Here is a 19,802-nt window from a genome sequence, read left to right on the forward strand (position 1 = left end):
GAGGGAGAGGTACGCAGCCGAATCCAGCCTCTGGCCATCTCTTCCAAGGCACCAGACACGTGAGTGAAGCTTTCTTGGAACCTCCAGCCCAGCCCAGCTGCCAGCTGAATACCAGTGAGTGACTTCAAGTCAACTCCATGTGAACAGAATTGCTCAGCCAGTTCGGGTGCAAGTTGCTGACCTGTAGATCATGAGCATAATATGCTGGTTGGTGCTTTAAGCCTCTAAGTTTGGGTAGACTTATTATATAGGCAATAGATATTCAAATTACTCTATGCCATGAGCCCCAAAGAGAACTGAGGCTATCTCTTCCCCATTCCATTACTACCAGCCTATGTTACAGTACTAGGCAGCTTTCTAAATATGTCCCCTCGTTCCCCAAGATTCCAGGCAATTATCCTCAGGACCTGTGAAAATAATAGGATAGCTCCCCCATGGTTGTGTTCTGTTATTGGGCACAGTTGACCTAAAAAAGAGGTAGGTTATCTAAGTGTGCCTCATCTAATCAGGCGTGCCCCTTTACAAGCAGAAAGCTTTCTGTGGCTGTTAGCAGAACGAGAGCTCTGAGATCTGAAGCATAAGGATCAGGGGCACCTTCGTTCCTTTGAAGATGGGGGAGTCCACATGCAGGGAGCCAAGAGTAAACCCTGACCAACAACCAGCAAGGAAATGGTGACCTCAGTCCTCCAACCACAATGAAGTGCATTCTGCCCACAACCTGAATGAGCTGGGAAGTGGGTTCTGCCCCAGAACCTCCCCATCTTTATTTCTGCCTGTGAGGTATGGGCAAGAGATCCAGCTATACCACACCCAGATTCCTGACCCAAGGAAACTGTGACATAATAAACATGTGTCACTTTAAGCCTCCAAATTTGTGGTACTTTTTTACAAAGCAATATCAAACTAATACAGGCTTCTCTGGCCAACACACTTCTCCACTTGGTTTCATTTTACTCTCTAATAAAATGGCAGGAAGAAATCGGCTGATCGTTTAGATTCCCTGATGACGATGACATTTTATGATGGCATAATTTTAGGTCATTTACCTTCCTGAGCCTCAGATTCCTAGGGTAAAGCACCCCTGGTCTTGTCTATCAGTCCACCACTACCCTTCACATAGTTCCCAGCACCTAGTCGGTGCTCACTAAATATTTGTTGAATGAAGGAATGAATGGATGAATAAATGAAGATTCGGTACAAAGATTAATGTAAATATTCTTTGCCAAGAACAAAGAACTGTGCCAAAGATGGCAACAGAAGGAGTATTATTGCAGGACATTTGGCCAGTCATGATTTTATGTGAGCCTTAGTTTTCTTACCTGTAAATGGAGAGACTAATCCTTGCTGTTAGCTCCCAGACAGGTTATTATGTATAAGGCTCAAATCAAATCATTGACAGGAAAGCCCTCTGCAAAGTAAAATAACCTGTACATAAGGTATTTGTCTTCGTTTACTTTGAAAGGTTAGTAATGTCCCTAAGCCTAATGGGGTAAATTTATTCTCTAATTATACCAGAAACTGAGTACCTTCCTGCTGTTACTTTGGCTTCTTCTGGCTAGCAGTCACACCGCCTCTCAGCGGGAGCGGTGCCTACTGGGATGCAAAGCCATTAGCATCTGCTTCAGCAGGTGTCAGGAACTCAAGTCAAAGAAGACAAGCTGAAGGATGAGGATCTGTTGACAGGAGGGACACACCTGTGGCACGACACCAAATAATCTGGGTCACTGCCTCTTAATCTGGTGTAAAGCACTTTTTTCTAAGGCTATGTACTGAGGGATGCAATCTCTTGAAAAACTTCAAGAAGAAAGAGTTCTATGGCCAAATAAGTTTGAGAAACTATATGCCTATGACCCCATCTCTATTTAGGGTTTTTTTTTTTTAATTCATTTTCTAAACTTTTTCAATCAAAGATATCACTTCATCCCCCCCCCCCCATACACACACACATCACAATATCCTATAGGATTCACTTAGGGGAATTCATTTTTTTTTAGTTTCTACTAGTGAGGGGACAACGTATTTACGGCAGTGAGGGGAATATTCTAAGCCAAGGTTAGTGCAGTCCCCAGACCAGCAACATCAGTATCATCTGGGACCTAGGAACCATCCCAAACCTGTTGAATCAGAAATCCGGGGGGAGGGGCGGGGGGCAGCAATCTATTTTTCAAAAAGCCCTCTAGGTGATCAGGATGCCCACTCGAGCTTGAGAGCCACTGCTGTGATCCACAGATCAATGGTAAAGCTCATGTCAACACAGGGAAGAAATAGTGAATCCTTTTACACGTGGGAGAGAAAGTCCATTGATTCTCTAGCTCATATTTCAAATGGCTAGCAGAGAACATTTACTAAACCAGAGCATTCCTTCTAATTTTTTTCTCTCCCAATAGCTACTCATCAGCTAAATGATAATATACAAATTCCGTAGTTAGTATTCAATTCCTCCCTAGTTTCATCTCAACATACGGGTCTAATCTTAATAACAACTAAGACAAATATACTAAGAGTTAATGTTAATTGACCACCTAGATATGCTAAGAACACTGCCTATATATCTTAGGTAATCTTTACAATAACTTGGTGGGGAACATTCTATTATTATCCTCATTTTACAGATGATGGCGCTTAGGACCAGAAGACACTGAACACAGAGCTCACCCCCAGGATTTAACACCAGACTATCTGGTTCCAAAGCCCGTGCACTCATGTTCTTTTTCTACACTCTCTGTTTTCTGATTTCCCTCTCTGGATGAAATTAATCTTACAGTCAATTCTTGATATGTTGTTTTATGGAATAGAAAACCATTCTCTCCACCCCAAGTGCAAAGCATCATCATCCTGCAACTCCCATCTCAAAAGCTCCCTCAGTAAGCACTGTATCATTGTGGGCTGGGCAACTTCATATGTCACTGGGAGCTGGGAGGAGACGTTGGTCATTGCCCTCATGCAATCTGTGGTCAAGACGGGGACGGCTGGGATGAAACACACGATTGCAAATGGGCCAAGTGTTGGAAAAAACTGCCACACGGGATGTAGTAAAGACATCCCATAGGACATTGCAAACTGGTCCAGTGTGTCTGGGCAATCATCCCTAAGAAATGGGGGTTTGATCTGAAAGTTAAAGGATGAATAGATTAATCCAGCCAAAGAGGCGAGGGGATTCTCCAGTCTTCCCCAATAGGGATGTATTTCTCTCCCTTCTTATCTCTACTGCTACGCAAATTGTTTTTACAATGGGAACCATAATAGAATCTACTTCACAGGCTTGTTGTAAGGATGCAATGAGTAAATAAACGTAAGGCGCTTAAAACCGTGCCTGGTATATATGTTACCTATTATTATCATCATTTTTTTTTCTTACTGTATGACCTTGAGCAAGTTGTTCCACTAACAGTGGCAAGTTAGTCGGAGTAAGAGCTTCTGGCTCAGGACAAACTAGTGTAACTGACCTCCGCACGAGTGACTCGCCACGCAGCTGAATAAATAAATGTGCGATGCTCACTGAATACCCACGACTGGTTGGTTATGCGCAGACAAAGCCCACATGCCTCTGTTCCCTCCAAGTAACAAGCACGCCTGTTCTCACATCTGTTTATCACAGTTGTATTTGCCATGATTCGATCATGGAAGTCGAAGTCAAATAAATCAATTAAATATGAGCTGTCTTTTTCTGTGGAAACTAATTTGAATTCTATGAACAAATTCTAGAAAGACATTTGCTGGGGGAAAAAAATGTCATCGATTGAAATAAAGGAGAAGTACCTGAAAATGATTAGGAGGGGACATGAAAATCTACAAATGTTTAGATTGTTTCCTAAGAGTCTTTAAACTGTTGCTCCACTTTGAATAAACAGAAGTTGGAAATGTTATACAATGACGGGTGTGGTTTATGCAAGAAAGCCAGTAAAATGTCAAACAGAATATACCAGCACCCTCAAAAAAGATTCTGGCCCTACTTCAAAAGGGTTGGCCAAGGAATATTCATGTATATATTTTAAGTAAAAATAAAACGTGTTTTAGATATGTGCGGCACGTATATACATTTTAGGATTCCCTATTTTTAACTTTTGCAATTAACTGACAAATTTTTGGTCTCTAATTTTGTCTGATAAGGAGCCACGGGCTTTGACATCTTACTATATGCTAAAAGTGGCATACATGTTCTTTTATTGATTTTCTAACATTAGGTATTATTTTTATCTCTACCATACCAATTAGAAAAATGAAGCTCAGATACCTTAATACCGTGCCAGGTTTACATTGTTAGTAAATGTACCTTCTTCTTGGCCTATCAGACTCCAGACTGTGAAGTCTTAGGTATCTTAAATTACATTGCCTCACTTCTGTATTGTTACATGTGGTTGGGCTCGTGCTTTGTCTCCTCCAGCGGACACATCCATTTTCTTGGAGGCAGAAACAGTGTCCTCATCAAATATCTAGGGTTGACTACCCCTGCGCTCCTGATTACATTAATACTGTATCCGCACATTTCTTTATAAGTTATGAAGAGTTTTCACATATATCCTATAAATTGACTGGGACGTCAGCTCTACGGGGTAGCTATTCTTATTATCCTGAGCGTACAGATGAGGAAACAGAGGGCTCAGGGAGGTTTAGAGATTTGTGGAGGTCACACATGTAATAAGTAGCAGAGCAGAGACTGTCTAATAAACTGAACCTGACTTCAATAAAATATAAGAAGTCCTATCCCTCTGCTTCACTGCAGGAGTCTATGGAGATTAAATCCCGAGGCGAGTTAAGTATAGGGTTCAGAGAAGAATCAAAACCAGTGCGGAAACGGAGGGTCACCATAATAGGGCTAACGATTATCTTGGTAGCCAGAATCTTTCCATAGACACCAATTAAACACCCTGTGGAGCAGGAAATATGTTAAAAGCTGACGTGGGTTCAGAAGCTATGGCCCCAGGGTTGGAGGGACGCCCCCAAGAGATTTTCATCTCAACAATGCATAATCACATTGTGCTTGGGGAAGGCCCGGACTGGACTGCTGGGTCAAGGCCATGTGAATATGAGAAGTAAAAATAAACCAAAGACCAAGAGTCATCGGAAAACGCCAATAATTATATTGCCCACCCTCAAGTTAAAGTGCCATGGATCTGCTTTGCCTTATAATACTCTAACCTCTACAAAAATCAGGTGACAGTATGCAGCAAAGAAATACCAAATCACAGTGACATTAAGTACCTACTCAGCGCTAGGGATTTTTCTTCATCTCATTGAATTTCATAGACTCTGGGACGTGCCTATTTTTGTCCCCCTTTTGTTCTTTGTTTCTTTTTCCTCTTTTTCTTCGATAAGGTACATTTCACAAAGTCACATAGGTAGCAAGAGATACTTTCAGGATTTGGATCCAGGTCAGCTGAAGACAATCTCCATCTGCAGTTTCCATCTGACCATACTGCTTGGACTGTCACAGTCTGAGAGCCTCGGTTTTAATCCTGGTGTATTCACGAATTCCCTGAGTGACCTTAGACAAGTCACTTCACCCCCTCTGGCCTCATTTTCTTCACTTATGAATGAGGAAGACAATCTAACCATACACAGTATATGTGGAAAAAATCCTTAAATTATTTATATGGCAATGGGACACAATTGTAAAATATTATGTTGCCATGCCTTGGGGAACCCATTCCAAGTAGAAAATAATTTATTTGTCCCTTCAGTGAACAATGTTTTTTGAATAGCTACTGTGTGGCAATTCCCATGCTAGGAGATTAGGGTGTTAAAGTGGTCAAGAACGTGGTTACAGACACTTGCCTGGAGCTGTTGGTCTCATAAGACAGATAGGCTTTAATAAATAGATAAGCAAAGGTGTTAAAGTTAACTGAAGTTTGGGGCTTCATTTGGGAAGTCAGGATGTTAGGAAAGCATATCAAATAGGCCCCAACACCCTTTCAATTCAAGGAACACAGCCTTCAGAGCCGAGATCTGAAAGACATGCAGAAGCTACTGCCGTGGAGGAAAAGGAGAGAACATTCCAGAAAGAGGGAAGAGCCTGTGTGAAGCTCAGTGGGAGTGGGAGGAAGCATGCGCATTTAGTGAAATGAAAGATTAGCGGGGTTGCAGCCGTGACAGCCAAGCAGAGACATGCAACAGAGAGGGAGGAGGTAGGCAGGGGCCAGATTGTGGCAGACCTCTAGGTCAGTTTAAGATTTTGCTCTTCCTCCTAAGAGCGGTGATTAGTTACCAAAGGCTTTAAGCAGGGATGCAGCAAGACTGAATTTGCTTCTTAAGCAATAATTCTGACCGTCTCGTGGAACATAGATTGGAAAGGGGGTACAATAGATTCTGGGAGACACGGTTTAAAGCCCATTGTAGGGGCGCCTGGGTGGCTCAGTTGGCTAAGCGGCTGCCTTCAGCTCAGGTCATGATCCCAGGGTCCTGGGATCGAGCCCTGCATCAGGCTCCCTGCTCAGTGGGGAGCCTATTTCTCCCTCTCCCTCTGCTGCTCCCCCTGCTTGTGCTTTCTCTCACTCTCTCTCCTGCCCTCTGTCAAATAAATAAAATCTTTTTTTAAAAGGCCATGGTAATTTGGGGCAAAAGATCTTAGTCTGAACTACAGGCTACTCATTAAAACTGACTAAGATTTAATTACTGATCTTATATCAATATTTTGGAGTTGAACTGTGATTCTCTCAGTCTCTCTGAGTCGTATTTCTCCTACAGTTGGGCAAGACCTCAAGGTAAAGGAGTCCAGTTGTTTTCAAATTGTGTAAAGGAAAAAAGATCCCCTTATTTTCCCAAGTGAGTTCGAATTCAGACTTCCCATAAAGAAAATGGAAGTCGTTAAGCGTCTGCCTTCTGCTCAGGTCATGATCCCAGGGTCCTGGGATGGAGCCCCACATCGGGCTCCCTGCTTGGTGGGAAGCCTGCTTCTCCCTCTCCCACTCCCCCTGCTTGTGTTCCCTCTCTCGCTGTGTCTCTCTCTCTGTCAAATAAGTAAATAAAATCTTAAAAAAAAAAAAAGAAAATGGATATAAAGAGCTGCTCTGGTGAAAGGTGAGGTGTCATCGTTCACTGCTCAGCCTCCACCTGCCCCCACAAGGCACACATTTTGCACCCCGTGTCCTCTGGCACCTGCTACAGACCCACTATGGATTTAATGTGGCCCATGCAAGCCCATACAGGGCAGAGCCGCAACCTGAACTCAGGCCCTCTGGTTCAAAGCTGTGTCCTTTTCAAAAGCACACCCTGCCGTTAAATAATGATGTTTTGAGGACAAATGCCCTGTTGCTTGTTTCTTTAAGTGCCTTCCAGGGTCTGGTGTTGGGCCGGGAGGCCAGGTGGTCAGTCAACGTTTATGGAATTGCACGGAAGCCTGCTGCTTTATGCTCACCCTTCTCCCTTCTTCCCTCCTTTCCTTCCTACCTTCCTCTTTTTTTTTCCTTTCTCCCTCCCTCTCTCCATCCCTCTGTCCTCCTTCCCTTCTTTGCAAGGAGAGTGGAGTGATTTCCATCATCATGCAGTTCGTAGTCTAGGCAGGGGATCTGAACGCCCTGGGCCATCATCCTCGGCAACAGGTAGGAGAGCCAAGAGGTTACAGGAAAGGACTGCCAGGGTTTGAATCCTGCCTCTTACCTGCGGTGTGATTTCCAGCAAGTCAGTTAACATCTCTGTGCCTTAACTTCCTGGATACTCATAAAATGGGACGATTTGCTGCTGCCTGATAAGGTCGTCTGCCTGGGCTCCAGAATTGATGATTCAGGGTTCCATGGCTGGGGCCATTTCCTAAATCTCAGCACACTACATTCCAGCCTATAAAATTCTAATCCCAATCCATCACCACCCCCATGACCTTAATGACTAACCCTGCATTTGGTATCATCATACACTCAAACCACGGTGTCTCTGCCTCTGCACACTGCTCAGAGCCTGCACCAGCCCTTGACCAGCAAGCCCACCAATGAGAGAGCAAGACAGTTCAAATACTGCCACTTACCTGCCCTGTGACCTTGGGCAAGTTATTTACATCTCTGCCTCATCAGTTCCCTCATCTATAAGGCAATCAACTTTGTAGAGATAGTATATATATATATATATATATATATATATATATATATATATATATAATAAAATATGTCATCATTACCAACACTTAGACTTGTTGAGTATTACCATGGGCTAACTAACTTACATGCAAAATACCAGTGCCTGGTAAAAATAACAATAAGGAAAATAGCTGACATATATTGTGTGTTTTCCATGTGGCAGACACCGTTCTAAGCATTTTACGTGGGTTAAAGCATCTAATCTTCAAAACAGCCTTAAGACGTTGGCGCTATTATTAGCCCCATTTTACATATGAGAAAACTGAGGCTCAAAGCTGGTGCTAACTTCCCCAGGGTTACAGGATAAGCTGTTGACCAACCTGGGCTGTGAACCCAGGCAGTCTGACTCTAGAATCTCTATACTTAGCCAGCTCTCCTGCTTGTTTGTTTGTTTGTTTGTTTGTTTAAAGACTTTTATTTATTTGACAGAGAGAGAGATAGCGAGAGCAGGAACACAAGCAGGGGGAGTGGGAGAGGGAGAAGCAGGCTCCCAAGGAGCAGGGAGCCCGATGTGGGACTCGATCCCAGGACCCTGGGATCATGACCTGAGCCGAAGGCAGACGCTTAACGACTGAGCCACCCAGGCGCCCTCTCCTGCTTGTTATAATAGCTGCTCAGTAAGAGGCTGTTATCGTTTTATAATTAATCTTATTTGCCCTACATATAAGATGGTCACCTCTAAGCTCTACTTACACTCATTTTATCTCCAAAAACGATTCCCTCTGCCCCCAAAGACCCACAGCCCCCAATATTCACTCCCTTGAATCTGGGCTGGACTTTGGCCCACAGAATATGGCAGAATGGACTCTGACATCCAGAGCTAAGACAGAAGAAGTCGAACAGCTTCCTTTTGGTCTGAATATGCTGTCGCACTGCCAGAAGCCTGGACCACATGGACAGGGCACGTGTAGGCAGTCTGCCCGGCAGCCTCCACTGAGCTCCCAGCCGAGAGCCAGCAGTCTGCCAGCCGTGGGCATGACGTCCAGTCCAGTCAAGCCCTCAAAGGAGCTCGGCCCCGGCCGACTTGAGAGACCCCCGGCTGTGCCCCTGTCAACCTAAAAAATCATGACAGTTGATAATAAAGTGTTGTTTTGAGCCACTAAGTCTTGGGGTGAGTTTGTTGGTGGCACTGGATAACCAGAATGTACCCCTTTTGCCTTCCAGCCCCGTGTTAAGGTTCCAGGATGCCTTAAAACTAAGCCCCGATTACCTAGACTTGACTGACCACTTAATTTTATAGGTAAACACCTCTTCGAAGTAACAATAAAATAATTAATATTTATTGGCCTTGGGTATATTATTAAACTCTCTGTGCCTCAATTCCTTTACCTGTAAAATAGAAATAGTAAGATAGTGAAAGTACCTAGTTCCTAAGGTTGCAGTGAGGCCGAAATGAGCTAATTCATCTAAGGTGCTTAGAACAGTGCCTGGCCTTTAGAATACATATATAAAGTGACAGCACCCTCTTTCTCTCTGCCCCCCCCCCACCGACCCCTCTCTTAATGGAGCCAGACATTTTATAGGTTTCTTAAAATTTTTCAATCTTCGTCCTCATACTTAACCCGAAGGCAAAGGTTATTAACCCATGTCGCCGGGGAGGTGCAGGGACTGACAGAGAGCCTCGTGGCTGGTGAACGATGGAGCCAGGATGTGGACCCAGTCCGTGTGTGGTTAAAGCCCCATGCTCTTTCCCTGTCCCACCCCTGCCTCGACACCACCAGCCCTCCGCGACGCATGTAAAAATCCCTCTGACCCATGGGAGCGATGGCATCTGCTTGGTGGACTCCTCTCCCCTGGAGCCCGGCTCACAGACAAATTACAGCAGAGCAATGGCCTCATTTGCAAATTCCAGCTCGCTCAGCCCCGGTGGCCCAAGGTCCCCTGTGTTAGCACCTTTGTCTGACACCAGTCCGTGGCGGGGAGGTGCGCTGCCTGCCGGTGTGAGAAACACTCATTAAGGGCTCCGATTCGGATGTCAGGGAGCAGCTCACAACCGGCAAGGAGGTTCAGCTCTCCTGGGAAGGCTTCAGAGGAATCCACGCGGAGCCGAGTTTCTGCGCCCGGCACCCCCCAGTACCCAGCATTCAATACTTGTTAAATGAACATAATTGACTGACTTGCCGAGGTGGAATTCTGGACACCCTCCCCAGGTGAGTAGAGGAGGGATGCTGTGATTAGGGCAAGGTTTCTCATCTCAGGAGGAGAGAAGGCAACACTGTGAGTTCTTCGTTTGAAGCTGCTGGTGGCAACAGGACATTTCTAGCCTGACAGCTTGCACGGCAAGAGATGTGGACATCTGCACTCAGAATAGGGAGGTGATTTGCTGAAGGTCTCACAGCTCGCTAATGGGAAGGCAGGACCTCGGTCTAGCCCCCTGATTCTGTCTGGTGTTCTTCCCATTCCTCTGAGGAGAGAAACGGACTTTGAAGAGGTAATTAAGTTAACATTAGGTCATTGAGGTGAGCCTCAACCCAATAGGACTGGTGTCCTTATAAGAAGAAGAGATTGGGACACAGAGAAGCACAGAGGGAAAGCCATGTGAGGACACAGGGAGGAGGTGGCCATGTATAACCAAAGAGAGAGGACTGAGAAGAAATCAACTCTGCTGACACATCAATCTCAGACTTCCAGCCTCCAGAACTATGAGAAAATAAATTTCTGGTGTCTAAACCACTCAGTCTGTGGTACTTTGCTATGGCAGCCCTGCCAAGCTAATTTATATATATATGGAGCTTTTCGTGATTGCTAACAGAACCCCTCCTCTGAAAGACATCCTTCACAGCACTGTTTACTGTGCTCATTTCTGAACCCCGCACTGTGCCTGAGGCAGGTCACATGACAGAAGCCTAGATGGAATCTCCTTTAGGCACTCGCGCATGGTGGCGGTTTGGGCACGGGCTGCAGATGACAAGGAAGCCATTTTGTGACTGGACCCCTTTCCTAGTTCCTGCTCTTGGGGCACTGCAACAAGTGAGCAACGGGCAGAGCAAATCCTATTTGGTTCATAAACTAGGTGCGAAGCAATGGGTTCGGAGTTGGAAGGAATGGGAAAAACAGAGATGAGCACAGATAAGTGTATAAGGAGGAGATTTCATAGTGAAGAAATAGGGAAGACGGGCAGGCGCTTTAAAGTAATGTAGATGGATTTGGAATAAGGAGCTTTCTGGATTGGCTGGTGCAATCAAGAAAGACTTCATGGAGGAGGCAACATTTGATCAGAGTCTGAAAAAATAAGAGGAAGACGAGTGGGTGCACGGAGGTGGTTGGAATGAGGGAGATGTTTTAGGAGAGTGTAGTGGTCTTTAATCTTGGAGTACCTGTGGAGCTGGATGATGAAGAACACAGTATTTAGAATCATAGAGCCAGGGGAGCTTGTCTCTTCCTCTTACGGCAGCGCTTCCAAACCTCAGCACCGCTGACTTTTTGGAGAAGGGTAATTCTTTTGTGTGGGGACTGCCCTGAGCAGTAGCATGCCCACACCATTATGATACTCAGAAATGTCTTCAGACATTTCTAACTGTTCTCTGGGGACACAATCATCTCCAGCTGAGACCTGCTGATGTACATTGTAGTTCTGTACCAATTACTTGACCTCTCTGTGCTTGTTCTTTGATCTGCACAATGGGCGTAACAATCATATATATAAAAACACGTGGCTGACAGTGAACTTGTTAAGGAAATGTGACTTAGCCTTACTCTTCTATTTATTTTTTTAAAAGATTTATTTATTTGAGAGAGAGAGAAAGAGAGCAAGCACGGGAAGGGGCAGAGGGAGAGACTCCTGCGGAGGGCAGAGCCCAACCCAGGGCTTGATCTCAGGAGCCAGGAGATCAGGACCTGAGCCGAAACCAAGAGACAGACGCTTAACCTACTGAGCCACCCGGGCCCTCCTCAGCCTTACTCTTTTATGGAGTGGACCTCTTTTCTCTGAATAAAGCTGATCCCCTAACCTCCACACATGGAATGAATAAAGACAGCACTGCGCTGGTTGAAGCTGGGTGCGCAGCCCCCAAGCCTGCCTTCTGCTGGCTAGTGACCCCTTTGTGGGCCTGCTAGAGGAAACACCCAGGGGCAGCTCATACATGCCCTGGGAGAGTGGAGTCCGAAAGGCCTGGATTTGAATCCCGGCTCCTTCCTGACGGGTTCCAGAGAGAGTAAATAAACCATGAAGACCAGGGAGCTTTGGTCTTGCAGCCCAGAGGGAGGCAGGTGAGGCATCCAGGCATTTAAGGAGGCTCTCACTCTCAGGTGAGAACCTTGCACTCCCAGGACCCAACCACGGAGGGCCTCCTTAAATTGTTCATGGTCTGTGCCTTGTTTGTTCTACTGACTCCAGGCCCCGATCAAAGGCCCTCCATTCCTAGCTGACTGATGAGTTAACCAGGTGTCTTCACCACGGAAGATGGGGATGCTAAAATCTGCCTTGTCGAGTAATTTTAAAATTAAATAGATAATACACTGTAAGCAACGAGAAGAATGTCACATGGCAGTCAGGGCTAGGGTCGGTTCCCTTCCACAGTCTGATGGATCAGACAGAACGCAGAGGCTGGGAGTTCAGGGCATATTCAGGAAACAGCGAGAAATCCAGGGATAGCCAGTACCGTAGCAGAGAAGCCAGAGACGATCCAGAAAACGGTCGGTCTGGACCAAACAGGGCCCGGAGGGCCACCGGCAGGTACACCCTCCGCCCGGCACCCCCCGGGGCAACGAGGGGACGAAGCTAGCACCGGGCCTGAGCCTGCAGAGGCGGCAGGTGGGGGCCGCACTTACCTCTCCCGGGGCAGCTGGTGGTTGGGATTGTGGCGGCAGCGAACGCTGAGACCGAAGAGTTTGCGGGCCGTGCGCTGGATCTTCTGCCTCTGGGCCTCGGTGGTGCTCTGCAGGAGTTTGTAACGGTTCTGCAGGTCCCAGTCGTTGCCCCAGTGCTGATGGATGCTCCCGATGGTCAGGAAGTGGTTGCTGGGGAGACGCTTCATAAAGGATTTAAACTCATCTAGCAAGAGACAAAGGCCGAGAGAGAAGGGCTGAGCGTGGGGCAGCCCCCATCTGAGGTCGCCTCTCATGCTCAGCCCCACCTACCAACACAGCGGGTTTGCAAATAAAACGTCCTCCTTGGAGGCCCACGGACACTGCTGCTCCAGCCCACTCTGCTCTGACCACTCCACTTTCAGGGAGGGTCCTTTTCCTTTGCTCTCACGGGAGTGAATCTGCTGCCTGCATCCCCACAGAAAACAGGGCTTCCCAAACTCCGGTCATCTGAATGCCAGCTTGAGAATGACAGTCACATCTCATTTGTACTTCTTTTTACTTAATATTTTCTTTGAATCAATTAAACCACTTTTTTTTTTTTATCCAATTCTGCATTAGGAAATCTCCATCACATGCTTTCAATAGAATGGGAGCTATAAAAATAAAGCTGGACTCATTGTACATAATAAAACAATAAAACAAAATGAAGTTAAAAAAATAAAGCTGGAAACACAAATACGATGAAAACCGTATTAACAGACCCTGGACTGATACCATTGCCAGCTAAATGCTCAAGGTCCTGCGCCTGCTCTCACTGAGACATACAGGAAGGTCGTGAGTGACAGGTGCTAAAGGTTTGTGTATTAGCACCAACTCGTGTCATCCGCAGGGTTGAGGGAGAACTGCGGTGGGTCAAGCTCCCCACTGTGTGATCCAGTCATGCCGGAGGTTGTCAGTGTGCCCTTTCATGTCACGTCCCATTTTGGGGACACCCCAGCTGACGAGATGGGGGCAAATCCTGGGTCTCTGGGGGGAAGTCTTCTGCCTCAGTGTGTGGTTCTGTGTTTCAGAGTTTCAGTATTTGCTACAATTTGACACGGCCTCAGAGGTTCTCTAGGCCAGCTTTCTGGTTCCGCACAGAGGGAAACTGAGGCCCAGAGTGGGGAAATGATTTTATGAAGGTAGAACAGCCTGCAAGTGACAAGAGGCAGGATGCAAATCAGAGCCATCGTTTTTTTTTAATATAATATTCACCCTTGCCCCATCCCCACCCCCCACTATTGGGAAAAGAATTAAGAAGTTGATCATATTGCAGGGGAAAAAAAGCTAAATGCTTAGGGATATATATATATATATATTTTACATATATGTATATATGTAAAATATATATATTTATATTTATATATACATATATGTATTTGCAAGTTAGTACTTTCACTTCGTGTTATAAAACCTACAAGGAAATTTCAGGTCCATTAGGCTTTCATTTATTTTTAAAAATGCCTACATAGCTTTCAACAAGCACCATCCTCAGTCTGAAACACCTAACCCATATAAGTGATTTTACAGCAAACCTATGAGGTGGGTACTTTTAGTGCCTCCTTTTATAGAAACTAGGACACAGAGAAGTCAGTTGACTTCCCAAGGTCACACAGCCAGTAAATGGCAGAATTAGAACTCTAGCCAGGCTCTGAATCTTATGCTCTTACTCAGCATTATACGCTTACTCTCAACACATAAGGAGAACCAGTATATTGGGAGAAACATAAATAAATAAAAGGTGCTGAAAACAGGACTCTCGGGACTCCCACGAAACTTCCGGCACGTCACTGACAGCAGGACATGCAGGAGACCGAACCGTATCTCGGCCCCTGAGCAGCTGTAGGACCATCATGCTTTCAATACCTCAGTTTCCCCATCTGTCAAACAGCTATCCTGGCACCCCATGCAAATCTTGAGAGAGTGACATTGGACTGCCTCTGCCAGAATAGTTGTCGACGAACAGAAAGTGTTCAGGGGATGCATGGCGACGTAGGATTGGAAGGGTATCAGACGACTGTGCTGACTGATTTATTTGGGGAGCTGGCTGGAGGCAGGGGGCTGGCCCTAATGACTCTATGCTCTTTGGCTGCCCACCCCTGCCCCCGTGGAAGAAATGCCACCCTGCTGCGGAAGGCTCTGTTGACCTCGAAGGACAGAACAGTCGTTTCAATGAACCTGAATTTGGGTCAGATAGGGATGTATAATTTAAAAGTTAAAATGATTTAATTTTCTGGACTAGAAGTAGAACGGTTCCCTCCCAATAAGGGAGGTGTAGACAGACCCCCATTTGGGTGTGTAAACTAGGCTGGTTCTATTTGACCACCAGTGCTCTGACCATGAAGGAATCATGGGCTCTTCCCTTTTGGCTGGTCATTAATCCCCCCAAAGTCCCTGGTTGGCTGGGGCATTTAGGCCATTGCCTGAAATGAAAAGGAGGAAAACACACACGCACAAGCCACCGATACAAGTGGAGATGGGTGGATTTGTCTTAATGGGTAAAACCATTCCAAATGGATAAGTACAGGGTATCTGGAGCGAGGGTGTGCTATCATGGGGAGAAAGTGTGCCACGGAAATCGTTTCTGCAGCCTCTCAGCTGTGGCTCCTGACCCACTCACTGGAAGTGGCTTCTCTTCCTTGGGAATAGGATTAGATGCTAAGGATCCTTACTCCTTGTGCACAGAGCCGATGTTCCCCTCTGCTTTTTAGCAATCGGTGGAATCTCTCTGCAAAAGCATTTTATCAAATGCTTCTCTTGTTTGAGGCCAAATAATGGTCGTAACACATTTCCATCATGAGCCTCTCGTCTCTGAATCCCTGGGATTTTAAATGGACTGATGGGTGCAGGTTCATAGGGAGGTCCCAGCTCCATGCGAGCTGCAGGAGAGCGGAATCGCTCGTGCATTGCGGGCTCCGCAAGCTGGCTGGGGGCTCAGAGTTCATGGAAACCAGTGGTTTTCCCACACAGCTCAGTAGAGCTCAGCTTTCACCTGGGGTGCACAGCGGCTCCCAGGTATGATTTTGTTCGATCAAAGGCTTTCTCGGCTAAAAATTTAAATAAATTCAAATATGAAAACCACAAACATGTCCTCTCATTTATCAGATGAGGGAACTGAGGCCCAGGGGGTAAAGAAGAATTAAAGTTACAGAAGCTGCTACAGGCACTGGATTTGGAATCAGGGATTCCATTACCGACCTTGTCATTTGCTAACGATGTGACCCTGGGGAAGACACTGGGTCTCGGCACCCTCCGTCCTCTGGGATGCAGGAACATCACTACTCGCTGTAATGCAGTTGTTGTGATAAATTTAAGGAATATTAAGTTGTTTTTTTTTTAAAAAAAAAAACAAACAGTAATGCTCTCTGCATATATCCATTGATTTAGCAGATATCTGAGCTGGTATTAAATGCCAAGTATTTACTTGGCATCTCTTCTTGGAAGTCTCAAGGCTTCCCAAGGTGTTCATGTCCAACGCTGAGCACAGTCTTTTTTTCTGAACCTCCCAAGGGGTCCTAGCTCAGTGAATGGTACCAGCGTTCATCAAACTCTCTAACAAACATACCTAAAAAAAGCTCTTGAATCTCAACACCCATCTCTTCGTTTAGCCAATGTAACATCAAGCCTAACTATCTCGGCATCTCTGCATGTTCCCCATTTTCCCCACCTATACGATCGTGTTAACAATGTCACTGTCCTCTCCCCGCTAGGCACCTTAGGATGGCCTCCCACTGGCTGACATACACTCCCCCACTGATTTCTGCATCTCAGATGCTCTTCCCCAGCTTGCCTCTCCTGACCTGCCCGACCCGCCTGGCCACATTCAACCTCCCCCTCCACACACCTGATTAAAATGTCCTAATTATCTGCATGGTCATATGATTCATGTCTGACTTTCACACTCACTAGAAGCTCCACGGAGGCAGAGCTCCAACTTTGCCCCTCATCCACTTTATGGCCCTGGGAGACTGACTTTCTTCTCCTGAAATTCATGACCACGAATTTTCTTAACCACGAAAAGCAGGAAATAGCTAAGTACCTGAAAAGTCGCTTGAGCTTTGACAAGCTGTGAATTCTTTGGCTATCTATGTCTGTAAGGATATCTACCTATATGTACATGTATTAAAATCTACACATATGTACGTACTTATTTAGACACACACACACAGAGACTTAGGAATCAACACAGATACTTTTGGCTCTCCATTCTCCAAAGGCTTCTCTGTGTTATGTAGCATTACTCTCTCTCTGTCTTCTGGGTACCCTAGAGACAATACATCTTAGGACCACAAACTCGATTATGTGATCCACGGCTCCATTTGATGGAGACGGACTGAGTACCTCCTCCATGATGGACAGGGCTCTGGTCCCTCCCCAGTGAAAGAGTTGGGGTCACTGACTATTTCCTCAGAGAGGGTCCTAATTCCAGTTAGACAGTTTCCTTTCCTTGACTTGGCTCAGGGCCACTGATGCAGTATGACTAGGTTCTCTACCTGAATTCTCCAGGTCCTTATAAGCTTCGGCCCAAGACTTGGCCATGTTGGCCAGCGTGTACTCCATGATCTGGATGTCGGTGATGGGGCAGTTGCATTGTGGGAACTCCTCCGCACACTGACATTTACATTGGCTGTTCTGACACACATATTCCCCCTCCCCATTGCACATGATGTAGCTCAAGGCCGACTGGACAAACTTCTCTTGCAGATACTGAGGGAAGATGATCTGAAGACCTGTTCGAGAATAGCAAGAAAGGGAAAAAAAGAAAGGTTAAAGGAGAAGTTTCATTAGCACTTTTGAAAGGTGATGCGTAGGAATCCGAAGCCGCTAGCTTTCTCCCCGTGTACTGTAACCAAAATATTTCTGGGCCTGCCTGGATCCAGACAGGGCCCCCTTGGTGAGGCCTCCAGTTGCAATGCTCCTACTTAGACTTCTCCAGGTCATGACCTTGGCCACCCCTGAAGGGCACACGTTATTCCGTAGCATTGGGACTGAGGCCAGAGCCCGATCTGGCCTACACCTTTTCCATTTGGGGACAAAATCCTTATTGAAAGCACACGATTATTGTTTTTTTTTTTTATTTCCTTCATTTCTTTTGTGTTCCTTTCTTCAAATATTTATGACCTCTATTTAGGAAGCACAGGTCCTGCGCTAGGCACTAGATCTACAGAGATAAAAAAAAAAGACATGATCCTTGCCCTTGGGGAATTTACAGTATAATCAGCAGGGATAGACACGGGCACACATCATCATAACTTTATAGACCTGCAGCAGAGAAGGCCATATGAGGTGACAGGACAGCAGAAGGCTGCAAATAACAGTGCTTGGATAGCAGGGAAGCCTTTAGAGGGGAGACGGCATTTGGGCTGGTTGAAAGGTAAATAAGAGATCCTCATGCAAAAAGAAGAACAGGAAGCACATTCTCAAGAGAAGAAGAGCAAGAATAAAGATGTGTATGTCTGGGAGTTGCTGGTGAATGAAATGAATTTGCGTGCGTGGGGGTGCACTGCTCTAACGGGAACAGGTTTCAGAGGGAAGCAGGTGCCAAAGGGCACATTTATCGTATGCTAAGGAATTTGGACTTCATTCTATGGATAATGGGGACACTTTGGTAAGTTTCAAGGATAAGAGTAATATAAGGACAGTGGTATAATTTAATAAGACCAGTGCATCATAAAAATAATATCAGTACAGGATGACATCAGAGAGAATTATTATTTTTTCTTCTTTGCTCTACACACAAAGAGGCCAAGGCTCATGGAGGGGAAGTGACAAGCCCAAGGCTACAGGACGAACACTCCAGACCACACCTCATAATCTTTTCTCTATTCTTGCCTAATCAAAGTCTTAATCCTGACAGCCGAGGATGGAGAAGGATTTCTCTGGGCACGTGCACTACTCACATACCCCTGAGATGTGACCATAACGGACTATGGCCTAGGGTGTCCAACTAGAAGGACAACTCTGGGCTAGATTAATTCACGAAAGCACTTTCACCTAAGACATTTCTCTCTACCTCATCTGGGGCTGCTGACAGTTTTAGCCACCAATGCGTATGCGGGTAAATGTTTAAAGACCCACTGTGTGAGAAATAACTGTGTTCTCTGGATTACATTTCTTTCTCATTCATGCTTCAGGGACACCTCCTCATCCTACTCATCAGGGGTTTGCTGAATAAGCTCGGCTTTTCTCTCCTTCTACTTCACAGTTTTGTTTCTACATTTTGTCCCCCTCTCTCACTTTCAAGTTATTTAAAAAAAATAAGTGCCATCATTTCATCCTGTCTTCATCAGGCAGCTGAAAAAGACTGTGTTCAGAAGGGCACTGTGGGAAAGAAGATGGTGCCTCCAGCCCGACTTACAGCAGGGACCCAGGAGGTAGTTAAAAGCTGGGCATTGCTGGTCAGGCCCCTCTCCTTACTCCCTACACATCTCGGGCAAGTCCCTCAAACTGTCTAAGGCTCTACTTCTTCTTTTGTAAAATGGAGATGCTTTGAGTACTTACATCAGAAGGTTGTTGAGAGGGCTAAGTGAAGAAATCCCTGAAAATTGTCCAGAACAGTTCCTGCCACATGGCAAGCAAACAGTAAATGTTACCCATTCCTATTTTTCAAGAAAAGATTTATTTATTTATTTGAGAGAGAAAAAGAGAGCAGGGGGAGGGAGAGAGAGAATCCTCAAGCAGAATCTCTGCTCAGCGCAGAGCCCAATGCAGGGCTCGATCCCACAACCTTGAGATCATGACCTGAGCTGAAATCAAGAGTCAGACACTTAACCGACTGAGCACCCAGGTGCCCCAATTCATTCCTATTTTTGATGATGATGATGATGATGATGAAATCACTCCTGGGACTGACGTTTTTTAACGTGTCAACAGGACCTTCAGGATAAGTGAACAATAGCTGTGGGTATTTAATCAGAAGAAGAAAATAGCAGGCAGTCTTGAGCTATT

General features: G+C 45.7%; 1 protein-coding gene across 2 annotated transcripts in view; it reads right to left on the reverse strand.

Annotated features, from left to right (window-relative positions):
* BRINP1 (BMP/retinoic acid inducible neural specific 1) overlaps window positions 1–19,802 on the reverse strand; it is a 171,920-nt gene that overhangs the window by 12,972 nt on the left and 139,146 nt on the right. Inside the window, exons 6-7 of one of the 2 annotated variants that reach the window (XM_045883018.2) lie at window positions 17,348–17,584; window positions 12,837–13,059 (exon numbers count right to left, since the gene is read on the reverse strand). In XM_045883018.2, coding sequence (XP_045738974.1) covers window positions 12,837–13,059; window positions 17,348–17,584 — 460 coding nt within the window. The remainder of the gene's footprint in view (window positions 1–12,836; window positions 13,060–17,347; window positions 17,585–19,802) is intronic. The other variant, XM_054509377.2, reaches the window with a different exon arrangement.

This window comes from Mirounga angustirostris, unplaced genomic scaffold (genome assembly GCF_029215605.1).
Source record: "Mirounga angustirostris isolate CCGP_5_RB_7025 unplaced genomic scaffold, mMirAng1.0.hap1 SCAF_15, whole genome shotgun sequence".
Classification (NCBI taxonomy): domain Eukaryota; kingdom Metazoa; phylum Chordata; class Mammalia; order Carnivora; family Phocidae; genus Mirounga; species Mirounga angustirostris.